This window comes from Oncorhynchus kisutch, linkage group LG11, assembly GCF_002021735.2.
Source record: "Oncorhynchus kisutch isolate 150728-3 linkage group LG11, Okis_V2, whole genome shotgun sequence".
Lineage (NCBI taxonomy): Eukaryota > Metazoa > Chordata > Actinopteri > Salmoniformes > Salmonidae > Oncorhynchus > Oncorhynchus kisutch.
In genome coordinates, this window is record NC_034184.2 from 64,935,617 (window position 1) to 64,950,918 (window position 15,302).

Below are 15,302 nucleotides of genomic sequence, written 5' to 3' on the forward strand. Positions count from 1 at the left end.
TCTGTGTTGTTGTTTGTGTCGCACTGCTTTGCTTTATCTTGGCCAGGTCGCAGTTGTAAATGAGAGCTTGTTCTCAACTGGCCTACCTGGTTAAATAAAGGTGTTCTCAACTGGCCTACCTGGTTAAATAAATAATATTTTTTATTTCCGTGAGACTTCCATGTGTTCACCATACACAGCATCCTGCACTGCAACATACCACGATGATACAGTAATGTCGTTCAATGGGATTTTAACTAGTAACCACCCCCTATGGGACTCCTTTAGGAGCAAAGTCTCACACCCTCACCAGCAATTTAATGGCAGTAATAGGCCTGGCCACAGACTACAGCCCTGAAAGCGATTGGCTAATGCTTAAAGCCTGTCTCTGTTTTAATTAGTACTAGTAGCCTGTCATTGAGAAACATGGTGAAACCACAGTGAAACTCCCAGACATGATGATGAAACACCAGAGTGTGGGTGGGCAACGTGGTGGGAAGAAGCAGAACGTTCTCTTAATAGTTCTCTTAATGTGTTGTAATGCCACTTTAAATCTGTAAGCAAATGACTGACTTGTCTTTTATTGGGCCCATTTTAAGCGCAATACCATTCTGCGTAGAACTGTAAAATGGAGAATTGAATGTTCGTGAAATCTACTTCAAACCATGTGTGTCCATGTGCTGGATACATTCGTCTTGTAAACTATATTTGGTGATATGCTAGAATTGTTTAGAAAAATAACAGTACCTTACAAAACTAAATGAATGTGTGCAGTGAAGAATGTACATTTTCATAGCTGTGTGTGACGTTTTATCAGGGTTAGGGTCACCATTATATTCTACAGCATATTTTTCTGTGAAAAAAAAGGTGTTGTAATAATGATATTGATCAAACTATCAATAATCTCAGACAACATAAGTAAATGTAAAAAGGAGGACATGTTGGTAGGCCAAAGGCTCCATCTTATCATTATTTGACTGACCCCTGATATATTATTTTCTAAGGACTAACATAATAACACATTATAATAGATGAATAACAGGTTATTGTGTGAGCTGTGTGCCTTTGTATTGACAGAAAGGGGTTTTGAAGATCATGAAAACCTAGTAGACCCACTGTCTGCATGGACAAGGGACAGTGAAAACAAAGTTCTCTTCCAAGAGAGACCAGACAAATACGAAGTCTTCAAAAACCCTCAGGTGAGTTTTTCACCTTGCTTTTTCAAACTGCAATCCCTTTCTAAGGGTATAATTTGTGCTGAGTAAACATAGAACAAATACACATCCTGCATATTTATCATCAGAAATGCCTGTTCCGTAAGAAGAATTGAAAAAGGTTTTGCCGACTGCCCCGATTTCAAATAGAGTGAGGTGGTCTGGTCATGATATCCCGGCAGCTCAATACTTACCAGACCATTTTTCTTGGCCTCTCTGTTTTTGCAAATCAATCTCTCCATTACTTCAACCCTGGTTACTTTCAAGTGTTTGCTCAATCATGAGATATCCTTTCAAAACAGACAGACCCCTTTATGTCATCTTCACATTGATGCATCAAACAAAATGTCCGCCAGTGAATGACATGGCAATTTAATAATGTTGAAACAATGTTTATTGTTCCAACAGAGCCCTTTGTAATGCATTAATGCGTTTTGGCTGTTGGCAGTGAGAGGCTGTCGTATCATATGCAGGCCTGAAGTGTATGGAAAAATGTGTGAGGGACTGTCTCATTTCCAAAATACTACATTGTGTATTCTTACAATTATTAAGTGCTTTTATTCTTCCGTGGAAACATGATTACTGTGTAAATCCTTGTGAATATAAGAAAATATAATTTCACTTAAATCCCTCTTGAATAGCATGGCTACAATTGCTATCTAAACTCTTCACATTAGTTAAGATAAAGGTTGAAGTACCATGCGTGATTTTGTTGTTGTTGTAAAATGTATATTTTAACAGGCATGGTAACGCTAATATTTTTCTCACGACAGAACTTTTATCTGTGGAAGAAGGACAAGAAAACTATCAAAGACATGAAAGACAGAGACAAGGAGTTACTCGTGGAGGTAAATAACACAAACACCACCACATAGACTAGACCATTGAAAAGATGTGAGACTTCATGTTGAGTGGCAGTTTCCAATGATGTGACCCTTCTGTGACTTCTTGCTCCCTTCCTGCCTCCTCCCCACACAGGAGAACTTCTGTGGGACCTCCATCATCGTGCCTGACTTAGAGGGGGTGCTCTATCTCAGGGAGGATGGCAAGAAGTCGTGGAAACAGCGCCTCTTCCTGCTGCGGGCCTCTGGAATTTATTATGTACCCAAAGGGAAGAGCAAGGTCAGCAGATCAAAGTTCAGAGGTCAAAAAGGGACATCTTGGGCTACAACCCAGATAAAGAAAACACATCCACTGAATATATGGCCTAGTCAGCCTCAGTTTAGTGGGAACAGAACACTGTACACTCCCAGCTAACCCAACATACATACACAGTTGCTATGTGATCAGAAGTAACCCTTTGAACCCGCAACAACAAAAAAGGTAAGAGAAAAAAAGAAGTCTGAAAATCTCAATGTCAACTGAGACCTTAATGAAACGGCTGGGAGGTTCTTTACTCTTGGACTACAAAGTTATAGTGCGTAATAGTTTTTGCTGTATCAACATCTTATTCTCTTCAAGCCGCTCTAAATATACAACTGGAGTATTTGCACCTCACTGGCTACCGATATTCACTTACATCTTTCATCTTGTGGCAACAGTTATTCATACACATGCCATTCGTACATGACATCCTTACATTTTAGGTGCTACTGTAAGGCTACAGTGGCTACTGGCTCTTGTTGCAAGGCATTGATTAAGTGATCACGTTATTTTGAAGTTGGGCTTTACTGTTCGAACACAATACTGTCATTCAAGATTCAAGTTTGACTACCTTTTCCCCCCCCCCACAGACATCTCGTGACCTGGTGTGTTTCGTCCAGTTCGACAATGTAAATGTGTACTATGGCAAAGAGTTCAAAAACAAATACAAGGCCCCAACAGATTTCTGTTTTGTTCTGAAGGTGAGTGAACAGTTGAAAGCACTTTTTTTTTGGAAGGACACCCCCATTTTAGTCTCACAGCTTAAGAGTCACAGTTAGTGCAAGGTAGATAAAGAGAGAAACTACACGAGTGCTTCTCTTCCCCAATATTATCTTCAATTGCTACGTACATGTATTGACTTTTAAATGAATCATGTATGCCCATTGATTCTTGATCGATGCCTCATTAGCTTCGTTCAACTGTCGTACCCCATCGGAACGCAGAATATGAGCTTGTTTTCACTCCTTTGTTTGTAAACATTGTAATTCTAAACAAAACACTGTATCGTCTCAAAAAAATGGTTAAGACTATAATTTTGGGATCAATGGTCAGTCCTTGCATCCAGAGCTCTGTCTATGAATTTGAGAGTGGTTACATTTTCCCCAGCCCCATCCCACAGGCGTTTTACTATTAACAGGAGCTGGGTGTCCTCTTTGTTATTGTTTGAACTGCAGATTGCTCCATTAAACCGAGCTTAACTCTTCCACTATGAGCTACTGTAATAGTCTAAATATTGAATGGCTTTATTTGGAAAGGTACAGTATCTCATATGCTGCAAGTGTAAGTACTATGTATGTACATATTAAATAAGCACACAGTGAGGGTTTCGTTTATTATAATTGTAAATAACTCGGGTATATTTTTATGTCACTCTACAGACGGGTACTGTGGTCAACCCAACAGCTGCCTCGCTGGAATTGAGAACTTCAATATGTAGTGACAGTTCATTACTTTCAGGAAGTGAAAAGTCCCCCCTTTTTACAGGCCATTGCATTTACAAGTGAGTTAGATCAAATGAATGGCATGAGGAACACTGTAAATGTCGCCAAAAAAATTGTTATTTGGTTTGTAACACGTTAGTCATAACAGAGTGTTTGTCTTGGTGAAAACCCTTTACTTGGAGGCAATATAGTGGGCTCACTTCAGTTGGCTCGGTTTCACATTGTATCTTTCAATAAGATCCGCACTTCTTCTCAGAACACAAGTTCCTGACTGATTTGAAAAAACGAGAATTGGATGGGTTTGTGGTTATAGTCTTTTAAGGATCTGAAACTGTTCTTTCTTTTCATCCCTCCTCTTGGAAACACTTGAATCAGCAACAACCATTATTCTCTAGGTCTAGGAGGTGTTGGGAATCAAAGCCAAAGAGCTTAGAGAGGGAAGGAGACAGAATTACATTTCACTGAGATATATCCCCCCAAGGCCAGAGGGTTGAAGAAGTGAGACTGAAGGAAGATGATCTCAGTCAATGCAGCAGACAGGTTGGAACCCTGGGCAAGTTTAGCAAAGGTCTCTAATATCTAGCTCTGCATTGGGTTATCAATGCTCATCAATGCAATCCTGAAGGAGTGAAACGGAGCTAGGCATTTGGATTCAGATGTTACAGAGAGCAATAGTAATGGCATCTTTCTGTAGGCACTAGTGGAGAATAACTCCACCATGGCTAGTTGGCCAAAGCTGATGGGGAAATGAATGCGTTTTTTGAAGGGTTTTTCGATAAACGCTAAAAATAAGGACTGTGGTAAACACAGGAACCAGAGGTAGAACATGCTAACTCGTTTTCGTTTTTTGGGACTACAAGCTGGACAGTTCTATTATCTTACTATAGTGTGACACAACCAATGTTTACTGGGTTCAACACTCCAAAGTTTCAATCACAGTATATTACCCAGACAGTAGTGGTTACATCTGCCCAGTGGTGAGCTTTACAACACTGAGAGACCAAAGCAAAGACCAAAACAAAATGCACTGGCCCACAATTTTAAACAGACTGTGACCCCTAGTGGCACTACCAGGCACATTCCGCTTCACAGTGGAAAACACTGAATCATACCAATCAGTGTGTGGTAATGGCCCAAAGCAAAGTCAAGACCTTTTCTCTCAGATAGACAATGATCTCATACTAACTGCTGTGTTTGAACAACGGCAAGGGGAGCTTCAACAGCTTTTCAGTGACGCATTCAATATGGAGTTCACTATCTTAAATCTCACCACTGTCATCAGTCTGTAACCCTTAATTCTGCTAATGTGGATATCTGATATTTTTATGCAATCTACATTAGAGGACTTTAGAGATCATATGGCTGGAATCACCCCCCCCCCCAAAAACAAAACAAAAAAACATTGGAAGCTCATACAGGGTAGTGATACAAAAAATCTGCGTTGGAGGTGACGCAATCGTTTTGTCCCACTGATTCGCTACCCTAAAGATGTGTCCTTTCTCTCCATCCCCATCCCTAACTTCAGCACCCCCAGATCCAGAAAGAGTCTCAGTATATTAAGTATCTGTGCTGTGATGACGCCTGGACCATGAATCTCTGGGTGACGGGGATACGCATCGCAAAGGTGAACGCAGACAGCTCAACAGCCCGTATATCTAAGGCATTAACATAAACGGTGACGTGTTAGACAGACAATGTTTGGTGGTCTTGCGTGTATTGTAACGGTTGGTGTTTGTCCCTCTCAGTATGGGAAGTCTCTGTACGAAAACTACAAAACTTCGATGAAGAAGGCTGCAATCACCACTGCATGGACCAACCGCACTGCTGGTACAACGTCCATTCCGTCAACACCTTCCCCCACCACGAAAGGTTAGTAAACACCCTTTCTGCTGGTAGAGATTAGCTGTGAGCAAAAAGGTTATCAATGGATAGATCATCGTTGTTTTACTATACTGGGTGTACAAAGTCAAGAACCCTTCAAATCAAACTTGAATTAATGACTGTATTGATAAGATGAAAGATGTTATTTATCGCTTGTCTGTTTCTCTCTGCTCTTCTCCCAGCCAAAGCTTCTGGTCAGGCCAACGGACATGCTCCCCAGCCCCCTGCAGAACCTGTGGCCAAGGTTGGCAATGCACCGCCTCCACCACCACCCCTGTTACCTACACAGATCCTACCCCCGCCACCCCCTGACCCAGTGCTGCCCCCACTACCACCGCCCCTGGCTACCAAGAAAAGCCCACCAGCAACCTCTGTCCCACGACAACTGCCCAGTCTGCCCACCAGCTTCCCTCCATCACCGACATCCATGGCCAACCTCCCTCCACCACCTCCATCTCTCTCCCAAGACGACAGCTCTGAGTCACCTCCAGACTTCCTTCCTCCCCCACCTCCAACTCTTGGATTCGGTCCAGGTGCCGGGTCGTTACCCCCTCCACCTCCAGTCAGCTTCCTACCACCACCACCGGACCCAGGTTTCCCCCTACCACCTCCACCACCTGATCCTGCCTTCTGCCCTGTGACCAACAGGGATTCCTTACCAGCACCTCCGCCTCGCCAGTCCAATATAGGGGCTGGAGCACCCCCGCCTCCACCTCCGCCCCCATCTGCCTCGGCAGGGTTACAATCGATCCCGTCGGTGAGGAGAACAGGCCCCCCTCCACCCAAGAGGACTACACCACCGCTAGCAGCGCCCGGGGGCGGGGACTTCATGTCAGAACTAGCCAAGGCTATGGCTAAGAAACGTGGCAATCAGTAAACAGGGGATTGGGGCACACACTCATCCCTTGCATTCAGGAAAATCAACCACCGGTGATAGTAGTTGATACAGACTTTTAAAGCAAAGAGTATTACAGATCTGATTTAAGAACAGCAACTACTTTATGTTTACTGAACTATAAGTGATAAATTAGTTGGGAAGTTATTTGTTTGTGAAACGGAGAGGCTTTTACATCAAAGAGATTTATTAGACTACTGTGTAAAGTGGGGTCACTTGCAAGATTGAAAAATATTCATGTTAATCACCAACTGAGGGGCAGAAGGAAGCTCAAGGTTAGAGAAGCCGGCCAGTAAGTGTTTTGCCGGTTCGAATCCGTTGGCCGACAAGGGAAATCTGGCAGGAGTCGGCAACCAGTTGGAGTTGATCTTGACAAAGTTTGTTGCAGTTGATCCAATGACTTTATGCATTGTACATACTGTAACTAGTTCTGCATGTATAAATACACATTTCTCAATAAGATCATTTTACTCCGAGAACAGACGTGTTTCCAATCTTCACTTGTCTGAATAAATATATTATACAGAACTGCAAATTAATATTCTGTCCTCATTTCTTGAAACCTAACATCCGTACAGATTGTGTGGGTAACAAAACCTACTCTAAGAGACTTTCTTTGAACGATTGGAGGGAATGATAAACGTTGTCTCCTTTAAAAAGGAGAGTGCACCTGCTGCCATTAGCTGGCTGTATTGTGACATATGTAACATGCAGCCTCAACCTCTCGGTTGCATTTCATCTTTCATAATGAACCAGTGTTAGATCCCCTTATGCATAATCCCCAACCAATACTCCACACTGTATAGTTGAGATTCCGGACAACATTTAAGGGAGATACTGTTCTCTAGGCTGGAGAGTATTACTGTTCTTGTGTTTCAAAAGCATTTCGAAAGCATGAAAGGATAAATTAGCTCATTGCACGTTTCTGTATTCAAAAGGACATTTCATTTAATTCATTACACATTTATTACGACGTCACACATTTATTACGACGTCACAGTGTTTCCAAAACAGCATCTGATTGTTCCCTTTTCTTTCTCATCTTGAATTACATGAGGTCAGCAAACAGGGTTATGTTCATGGTCATCCAACAGTTGCTTGAACATGTATACATGCAAGTACTGAACTAACTGTATTGTTGCAGATTCATTCCACCGTGATGGCTATGTAGATGTGAACTGCAGTCAAAAGATGCTGAACAATGTTGAAACTGGTGTTGAAGAATTTTTTTGTGATCCTGAACACACCTAAAATATTATGTTATGATGAGTCCCGTCATATTGAGGCAGAAGCGTCACTCAGGAGGAACAGCTGACCTTTAACCCCTGGGCCCACCATTGGGGTTGTGCTGCATACCCCGCCTCGGGAGAATGGACAATAGGAAAAGGAGGACCGAGCACTCCCCCATTCTCATCGATGAGGCTGTAATGGAGCAGGTTGAGAGCTTCAAGTTCCTTGGTGTCCACATCAACGTCAAACTATCATGGCCCAAACACACCAAGACAGTCGTGAAGAGGGCACGACAACGCCTATTCCCCCTCAGGAGACTGAAAAGATTTGGATGGGTCCTCAGATCCTCAAAAAGTTCTACATCTACACCAACAAAAGCATCCTGATCGGTTGCATCACTGCCTGGCATGGCAACTGCTCGGCCTCCGACTGCAAGGCACTACAGAGGGTAGTGCGTACAGCCCAGTACATCACTGGGGCCAAGCTTTCTGCCATCCAGGACCTCTATACCAGGCGGTGTCAGAGGAAAGCCCTATGAATTGTCAAAGACTCTAGTCACCATAGTCATAGAATGTTCTCTCTGCTACCGCATGGCAAGCGGTACCGGAGTGCCAAGTCTAGGTCCAAAAGGCTTCTAAATATCTTCTACCCCCAAGCCATAATACTCCTGAATAGCTAATCAAATGGCTACCTAGATTATTTGCATTGCCCCCCCCCCCCCCTTTTACGCTGCTGCTACTCTGTTTATTATCTATGCGTAGTCACTTTAGCTCTACCAACATGTACATATTACCTCAATTACCTCGACTAACCTTTGCCCCCCACACATTGACTCATTGTACCAGTACCCCCCTGCATATGGCCTCGTTACTGTTATTTTACTGCTGCTCTTTAATTATTATTATATTTAAAAAATGTACTTATCTATTTTTTACTGAACACTTATTTGTCTTAAAACTGCATTGTTGATTGAGGGCTTGGAAGTAAGCATTTCACTAATGTAACATTACTTTAATGTTAACTAGAAAACCTGTGCATGAAAATGGGATACAGTGTGCAGTTGGAGTCACCAAACTACAGCATTGACTAACTATAATCCGAAACCCAACCAAAACAAACTGCAATTCTTTTAGATTTTATTTCACCTTTATTTAACCAGGTAGGACAGTTGAGAACAAGTTCTCATTTACAACTGCGACCTGGCCAAGATAAAGCAAAGCAGTGCGACACAAACAACAACACAGAGTTACACATAAACAAACATACAGTCAATAACGCAATATAAAAAATCGATATACAGTGTGTGCAAATGAGGTAAGATTAGGGAGGTAAGGCAATAAATAGGCCGTAGTGGTGAAGTAAATGCAATTGAGCAATTAAACACTGGACTGATATTGCTGTAACGTGTTACTCGTCATGCATGTCTGTTTTCTGCTTTCCCACGACCCACCCCGCCCCAGCCTCCACCTGTTATGCCTCTGCTTTTGTTTCAGACAGAGGGATTTGTACAGCGTACCTTTCTCACTGCCTGTAATTATGATTATCTTAACATGATGCATCTCTGGCAGTGAGCTACCCCGAAGGAGCAGAGCTCGATGTCAGGACTAATGTACTGCTTTACTGTCATCTTTTTCTAATACATTGTTAAACGAATGTGTGGCGTTTCCTGTCTGAACGATCGTCTCTACGATGTATTGGATTCTTTTATCATATTCTCCTGTTGCTCCCCAGAAGAGCATGGGAAAACATGTTTGTATGGCGGCGTGTCAGCATGTGCCCATGCAGTGCAACTTTCCGTACAGTAACTGAGTGAGCGTTGGGGTGAAGGTAACAGAAAGAGATCCTCCAGATCCTCCAGATCCTCCAGCACAATCCCCATCTCTTACTTTCTCCCCCCCCCCTCTCTCTCTCTTTCTCTCTCTTCTCCTCTAAGTGGACACGCTTATCCCCTTGCCGCGTTTATTTGCCTTTTGAAGGTGTTGGTCACATTTAGCTGCTGTATTGCCCAGGAGGAGTGAGGGAAAAACAGGGAGATTCTGCAACATACACACATACAAAAACTCTTTCCTTAATCTTATCTTGCCATCTGCTTCTGACACACTCAAACACAGTCTACTCAACCAATAGACTAAAACAAAGTCTCATATATACTGAAGCAAAGTCTATATTTTACTGTCCGTATGTGCTTGGCAGAGGTTTTCATTGTATCCAATGAAACGGATTTGACTTTGAAACTGTGTTGTACGGCATCTCTAATCTCTTTCCTGTATCTTACCTTACCGTCTTCGGTTGACACTCAAACACAGTCTACTAAAGTCTAAGTGGGTTACACTCCTACTCAAACAGGCCACTCAAAGCAGTCTGCAATTACAGAAGTTTTATCATCTACATTCCACACATATAAACCACATAACGACAATAATACCTTAGGCATGTCCTAATAGCCTACTAGAACTGCAACTGAAAACACAACCTCTCTTAAATAAGCGACAGTGTGGGGTCTTGGCTTGGGTCCATCCTCTGGGTAAGAAAAAGAACTGCACACAAATACAAGCCTCATCCTCAGGTAGACTACTTTTTGCCTACCTGGCCTGTACTAATCAATAGGTTACAGTGCCATGTACTGACTGGTATTCAAGAGAAGTGCAATTTAAAAGTATTAGATGTGCCTTTTAGTTCATACCACTAGGGGGTGGTATCCTCCTTTATACTGAAAACCACCACATTCATCAATTAAGCAACCCATAAGGAGGAGGGGGAATTTACCCCTAGAGTAAATCTCAATTGTATTTCTTTGATTCCTCATGTCCTAGCTCCTCCCCTCCTTCTCAACCATATTGGAGGAGAAGGTCCAAAGTCCCTACCCTCTGACCTTCCAATACGTTTTGAGAAGAAGGCGAGGAGAGAGGATGAAAGAAATTGAGGAAGGATGAATTGGGAGAGCCAAGGAGTAGGGTGAACATGCCCCTAGGTCATTTTGGTATTTTCTCCCCTCATTGTTTAGGTAAAGATTTGGGGAGGCTAAACTGATCCTAGATCAGTGTCTGTGGGTAGCAGAGACACCTTCATGTTCTCTCATTAGCACATCATAATATAGTGTGCATTCCAAATAGCACCCTATTCTCTATGAATTCAGTACTTTGACCAGGGGCCATAAGGTGCCATTTGGGACGCATTATAGATCATGTAGATTATATAAATTTTTGGTGAATCAGCAGGACTAGACCACAGGAGGTTGGTCGCACCTTAATTGGGGAGGACGGGCTCGTGGTAATGGCTGGAGCGGAATCTGTGGAATGGTATCAAATTCATCAAACACATGATTTGATGCCATTCCATTTGCACCGTTCCAGCGATTATTGTGAGCCATTCTCCCATCGGCAGCCTCCACTGGACTAGACAGAATCTGTGGGGAATGTTGTTTAATCAATAACGCCACAGTCTAATAAAACTGCAACTGTTCATGTTTTATACCAGTGTTTGGTTTGACTTCTGACCATATTTGTGTTGTAAACCCTGCGTGTGTACGTATATGACATGTGTGTGTGTTTGTTTGTGTGTGTGTGTGTGCGTGTGTGCCTGTTTGTTTGCGTGTGTGTGTGCATGCCTGTGTGTGTGTGTGCATGTGTTTGTGTAGGTCAGCCACAACTTTGGTCTCTGCTGGCGTGGGACAGCAGCTGCTATACAGCGTGCTTAACCAATGGCAATGCCAGAGATCACAAAGATGCCAAATTCCTGGGCTGTGATTGGCAATGTCTAGTGATTATAACCAAAGCCCCTGGTGGCCATCTTTAGGGGCCAGCAGAGCCCTGTTAACACTAACAGTAGAGGAGTCAGGCTTTGGTTATAAACAAATCAAAATATAATTTATATTTGAGAGATTTTTCAAAGTAGCCACCCTTTGCCTTGATGACAGCTTTGCACGTTCTTGGCATTCTCTCAACCAGCTTCATCTGGAATGCTTTCCCAACAGTCTTGAAGGACTTCCCACATATGTGGAGCACTTGTTGGCTGCTTTTGCTTCACTCTGCGGTCCAACTCATCCCAAACCATCTCAATTGGATTGAGGTCGGGTGATTGTGGACGCCAGGTCATCTGACGCAGCACTCCATCATTCTCTTTGGTCAAATAGCCCTTACACAGCCTGGCGGTGTGTTTTGGGTCATTGTCCTGCTGGAAAAAAATTATGGTCCCACTAAACAATTATAGTCCTCCATGCTTTACAGTGGGAAATACACATGCGGAGATCATCCGTTCACCCACACCGTGTTCACAAAGACACGACGGTTGGAACCGAAAATCTCAAAATTGGACTCATCAGACCAAAGGACAGATTTCCACCAGTCTAATGTCCATTGCTCGTGTTTCTTGGCCCAAGCAAGTCTCTTCTTCTTATTGGTGTCCTTTAGTAGTCGTTTCTTTGCAGCAATTCGACAATGAAGGCCTGATTCACGTAGTCTCCTCTGAACAGTTGATGTTGAGATGTGTCTGTTACTTGAACTCTGTGAAGCATTTATTTGAAATCTGAGGTGCAGTTAACTCTAATGAACTTATCCTTTGCAGCAGAGGTAAATCTGGCTCTTCCGTTTCATCATAGCGCTGGATGGTTTTGAAGAAGAACCTTTCAAAGTTCATGAAATGGTCCGCATTGACTGACCTTCGAACTAGGGCTTATCCGATTGCTATATGCTATGCAATTGACGTTGTCTTACATCATATTTCCGGATACTGTCTCCTAATCTTTTGAATTGGCTTGACGAGAATATAATCAAATCTCTTAAAACGCAGTAATTCAAGAGATATATATATATACAGTTACGTATATTCGTGCTTGTGGATGAATTTACTTCTGCCAGATGATTTTTATCTTGTTTTTTCCGAAGACCATTGCACTACATTTTTGACTATTGAAGACCATTCAAAACGTCTGTAAAAGTAACTTTAGCAAATAGCGATGACAGTTGCTATCCAACGTGGCGCTGCGATAAATTGCCCTAAATTCTGGGCTGTGGTTTAGCGAAGGGTCAATTGAAGATGGCTCATGCTACATAGGTCCATACCGGAAGCAGAGTTTGACGAACATCACAGGAACGCACCAATCTTTCCCCATTGAAAGCAGTTCAAAGAAGCATGAATTCAAGCATTAAAGACACACAAATTAAAACATTTTGTTTGCATTATAACCAGATTATAGCTCCCGTCAAAATGTCTTAAATGATATATATTAAGGTCACAGTCACTAGTCAGCTCCTTAGATCTGTGTTTATTGTTGTGAATTGTTAGATATTACTGCACTGCTGGAGCTAGGAACACCACTAGTATTTTTATTTATTTATTTATTTATTTCACCTTTATTTAACCAGGTAGGCAAGTTGAGAACAAGTTCTCATTTACAATTGCGACCTGGCCAAGATAAAGCAAAGCAGTTCGACAGATAAAACGACACAGAGTTACACATGGAGTAAAAACAAACATACAGTCAATAATGCAGTATAAACAAGTCTATATACAATGTGAGCAAATGAGGTGAGAAGGGAGGTAAAGGCAAAAAAGGCCATGATGGCAAAGTAAATACAATATAGCAAGTAAAATACTGGAATGGTAGTTTTGCAATGGAAGAATGTGCAAAGTAGAAATAAAAATAATGGGGTGCAAAGGAGCAAAATAAATAAATAAATTAAAATTAAATACAGTTGGGAAAGAGGTAGTTGTTTGGGCTAAATTATAGGTGGGCTATGTACAGGTGCAGTAATCTGTGAGCTGCTCTGACAGTTGGTGCTTAAAGCTAGTGAGGGAGATAAGTGTTTCCAGTTTCAGAGATTTTTGTAGTTCGTTCCAGTCATTGGCAGCAGAGAACTGGAAGGAGAGGCGGCCAAAGAAAGAATTGGTTTTGGGGGTGACTAGAGAGATATACCTGCTGGAGCGTGTGCTACAGGTGGGAGATGCTATGGTGACCAGCGAGCTGAGATAAGGGGGGACTTTACCTAGCAGGGTCTTGTAGATGACATGGAGCCAGTGGGTTTGGCGACGAGTATGAAGCGAGGGCCAGCCAACGAGAGCGTAGAGGTCGCAATGGTGGGTAGTATATGGGGCTTTGGTGATAAAACGGATTGCACTGTGATAGACTGCATCCAATTTGTTGAGTAGGGTATTGGAGGCTATTTTGTAAATGACATCGCCAAAGTCGAGGATTGGTAGGATGGTCAGTTTTACAAGGGTATGTTTGGCAGCATGAGTGAAGGATGCTTTGTTGCGAAATAGGAAGCCAATTCTAGATTTAACTTTGGATTGGAGATGTTTGATATGGGTCTGGAAGGAGAGTTTACAGTCTAACCAGACACCTAAGTATTTGTAGTTGTCCACGTATTCTAAGTCAGAGCCGTCCAGAGTAGTGATGTTGGACAGGCGGGTAGGTGCAGGTAGCGATCGGTTGAAGAGCATGCATTTAGTTTTACTTGTATTTAAGAGCAATTGGAGGCCACGGAAGGAGAGTTGTATGGCATTGAAGCTTGCCTGGAGGGTTGTTAACACAGTGTCCAAAGAAGGGCCGGAAGTATACAGAATGGTGTCGTCTGCGTAGAGGTGGATCAGGGACTCACCAGCAGCAAGAGCGACCTCATTGATGTATACAGAGAAGAGAGTCGGTCCAAGAATTGAACCCTGTGGCACCCCCATAGAGACTGCCAGAGGTCCGGACAGCAGACCCTCCGATTTGACACACTGAACTCTATCAGAGAAGTAGTTGGTGAACCAGGCGAGGCAATCATTTGAGAAACCAAGAGTGTCTAGTCTGCCGATGAGGATATGGTGATTGACAGAGTCGAAAGCCTTGGCCAGATCAATGAATACGGCTGCACAGTAATGTTTCTTATCGATGGCGGTTAAGATATCATTTAGGACCTTGAGCGTGGCTGAGGTGCACCCATGACCAGCTCTGAAACCAGATTGCATAGCAGAGAAGGTATGGTGAGATTCGAAATGGTCGGTAATCTGTTTGTTGACTTGGCTTTCGAAGACCTTAGAAAGGCACGGTAGGATAGATATAGGTCTGTAGCAGTTTGGGTCAAGAGTGTCCCCCCCTTTGAAGAGGGGGATGACTGCAGCTGCTTTCCAATCTTTGGGAATCTCAGATGACACGAAAGAGAGGTTGAACAGGCTAGTAATAGGGGTGGCAACAATTTCGGCAGATAATTTTAGAAAGAAAGGGTCCAGATTGTCTAGCCCGGCTGATTTGTAGGGGTCCAGATTTTGCAGCTCTTTCAGAACATCAGCTGAATGGATTTGGGAGAAGGAGAAATGGGGAAGGCTTGGGCGAGTTGCTGTTGGGGGTGCAGTGCTGTTGTCCGGGGTAGGAGTAGCCAGGTGGAAAGCATGGCCAGCCGTAGAAAAATGCTTATTGAAATTCTCAATTATGGTGGATTTATCAGTGGTGACAGTGTTTCCTATCTTCAGTGCAGTGGGCAGCTGGGAGGAGGTGTTCTTATTCTCCATGGACTTTACAGTGTCCCAGAACTTTTT

At 42.9% G+C, this 15,302-nt stretch overlaps 1 protein-coding gene across 1 annotated transcript in view; it reads left to right on the top strand.

The window, feature by feature from the left end:
• Positions 1 to 7,093, top strand: part of apbb1ip (amyloid beta (A4) precursor protein-binding, family B, member 1 interacting protein) — a 29,866-nt gene extending 22,773 nt beyond the window's left edge. The window contains exons 7-13 of the mRNA XM_020494620.2: positions 1,057 to 1,178; positions 1,967 to 2,041; positions 2,172 to 2,315; positions 2,927 to 3,037; positions 5,304 to 5,402; positions 5,524 to 5,647; positions 5,842 to 7,093. Of these exons, the coding sequence (XP_020350209.1) occupies positions 1,057 to 1,178; positions 1,967 to 2,041; positions 2,172 to 2,315; positions 2,927 to 3,037; positions 5,304 to 5,402; positions 5,524 to 5,647; positions 5,842 to 6,536 (1,370 nt within the window). The 3' untranslated portion in view covers positions 6,537 to 7,093. The remainder of the gene's footprint in view (positions 1 to 1,056; positions 1,179 to 1,966; positions 2,042 to 2,171; positions 2,316 to 2,926; positions 3,038 to 5,303; positions 5,403 to 5,523; positions 5,648 to 5,841) is intronic.
• Positions 7,094 to 15,302: the final 8,209 nt, after the last annotated feature.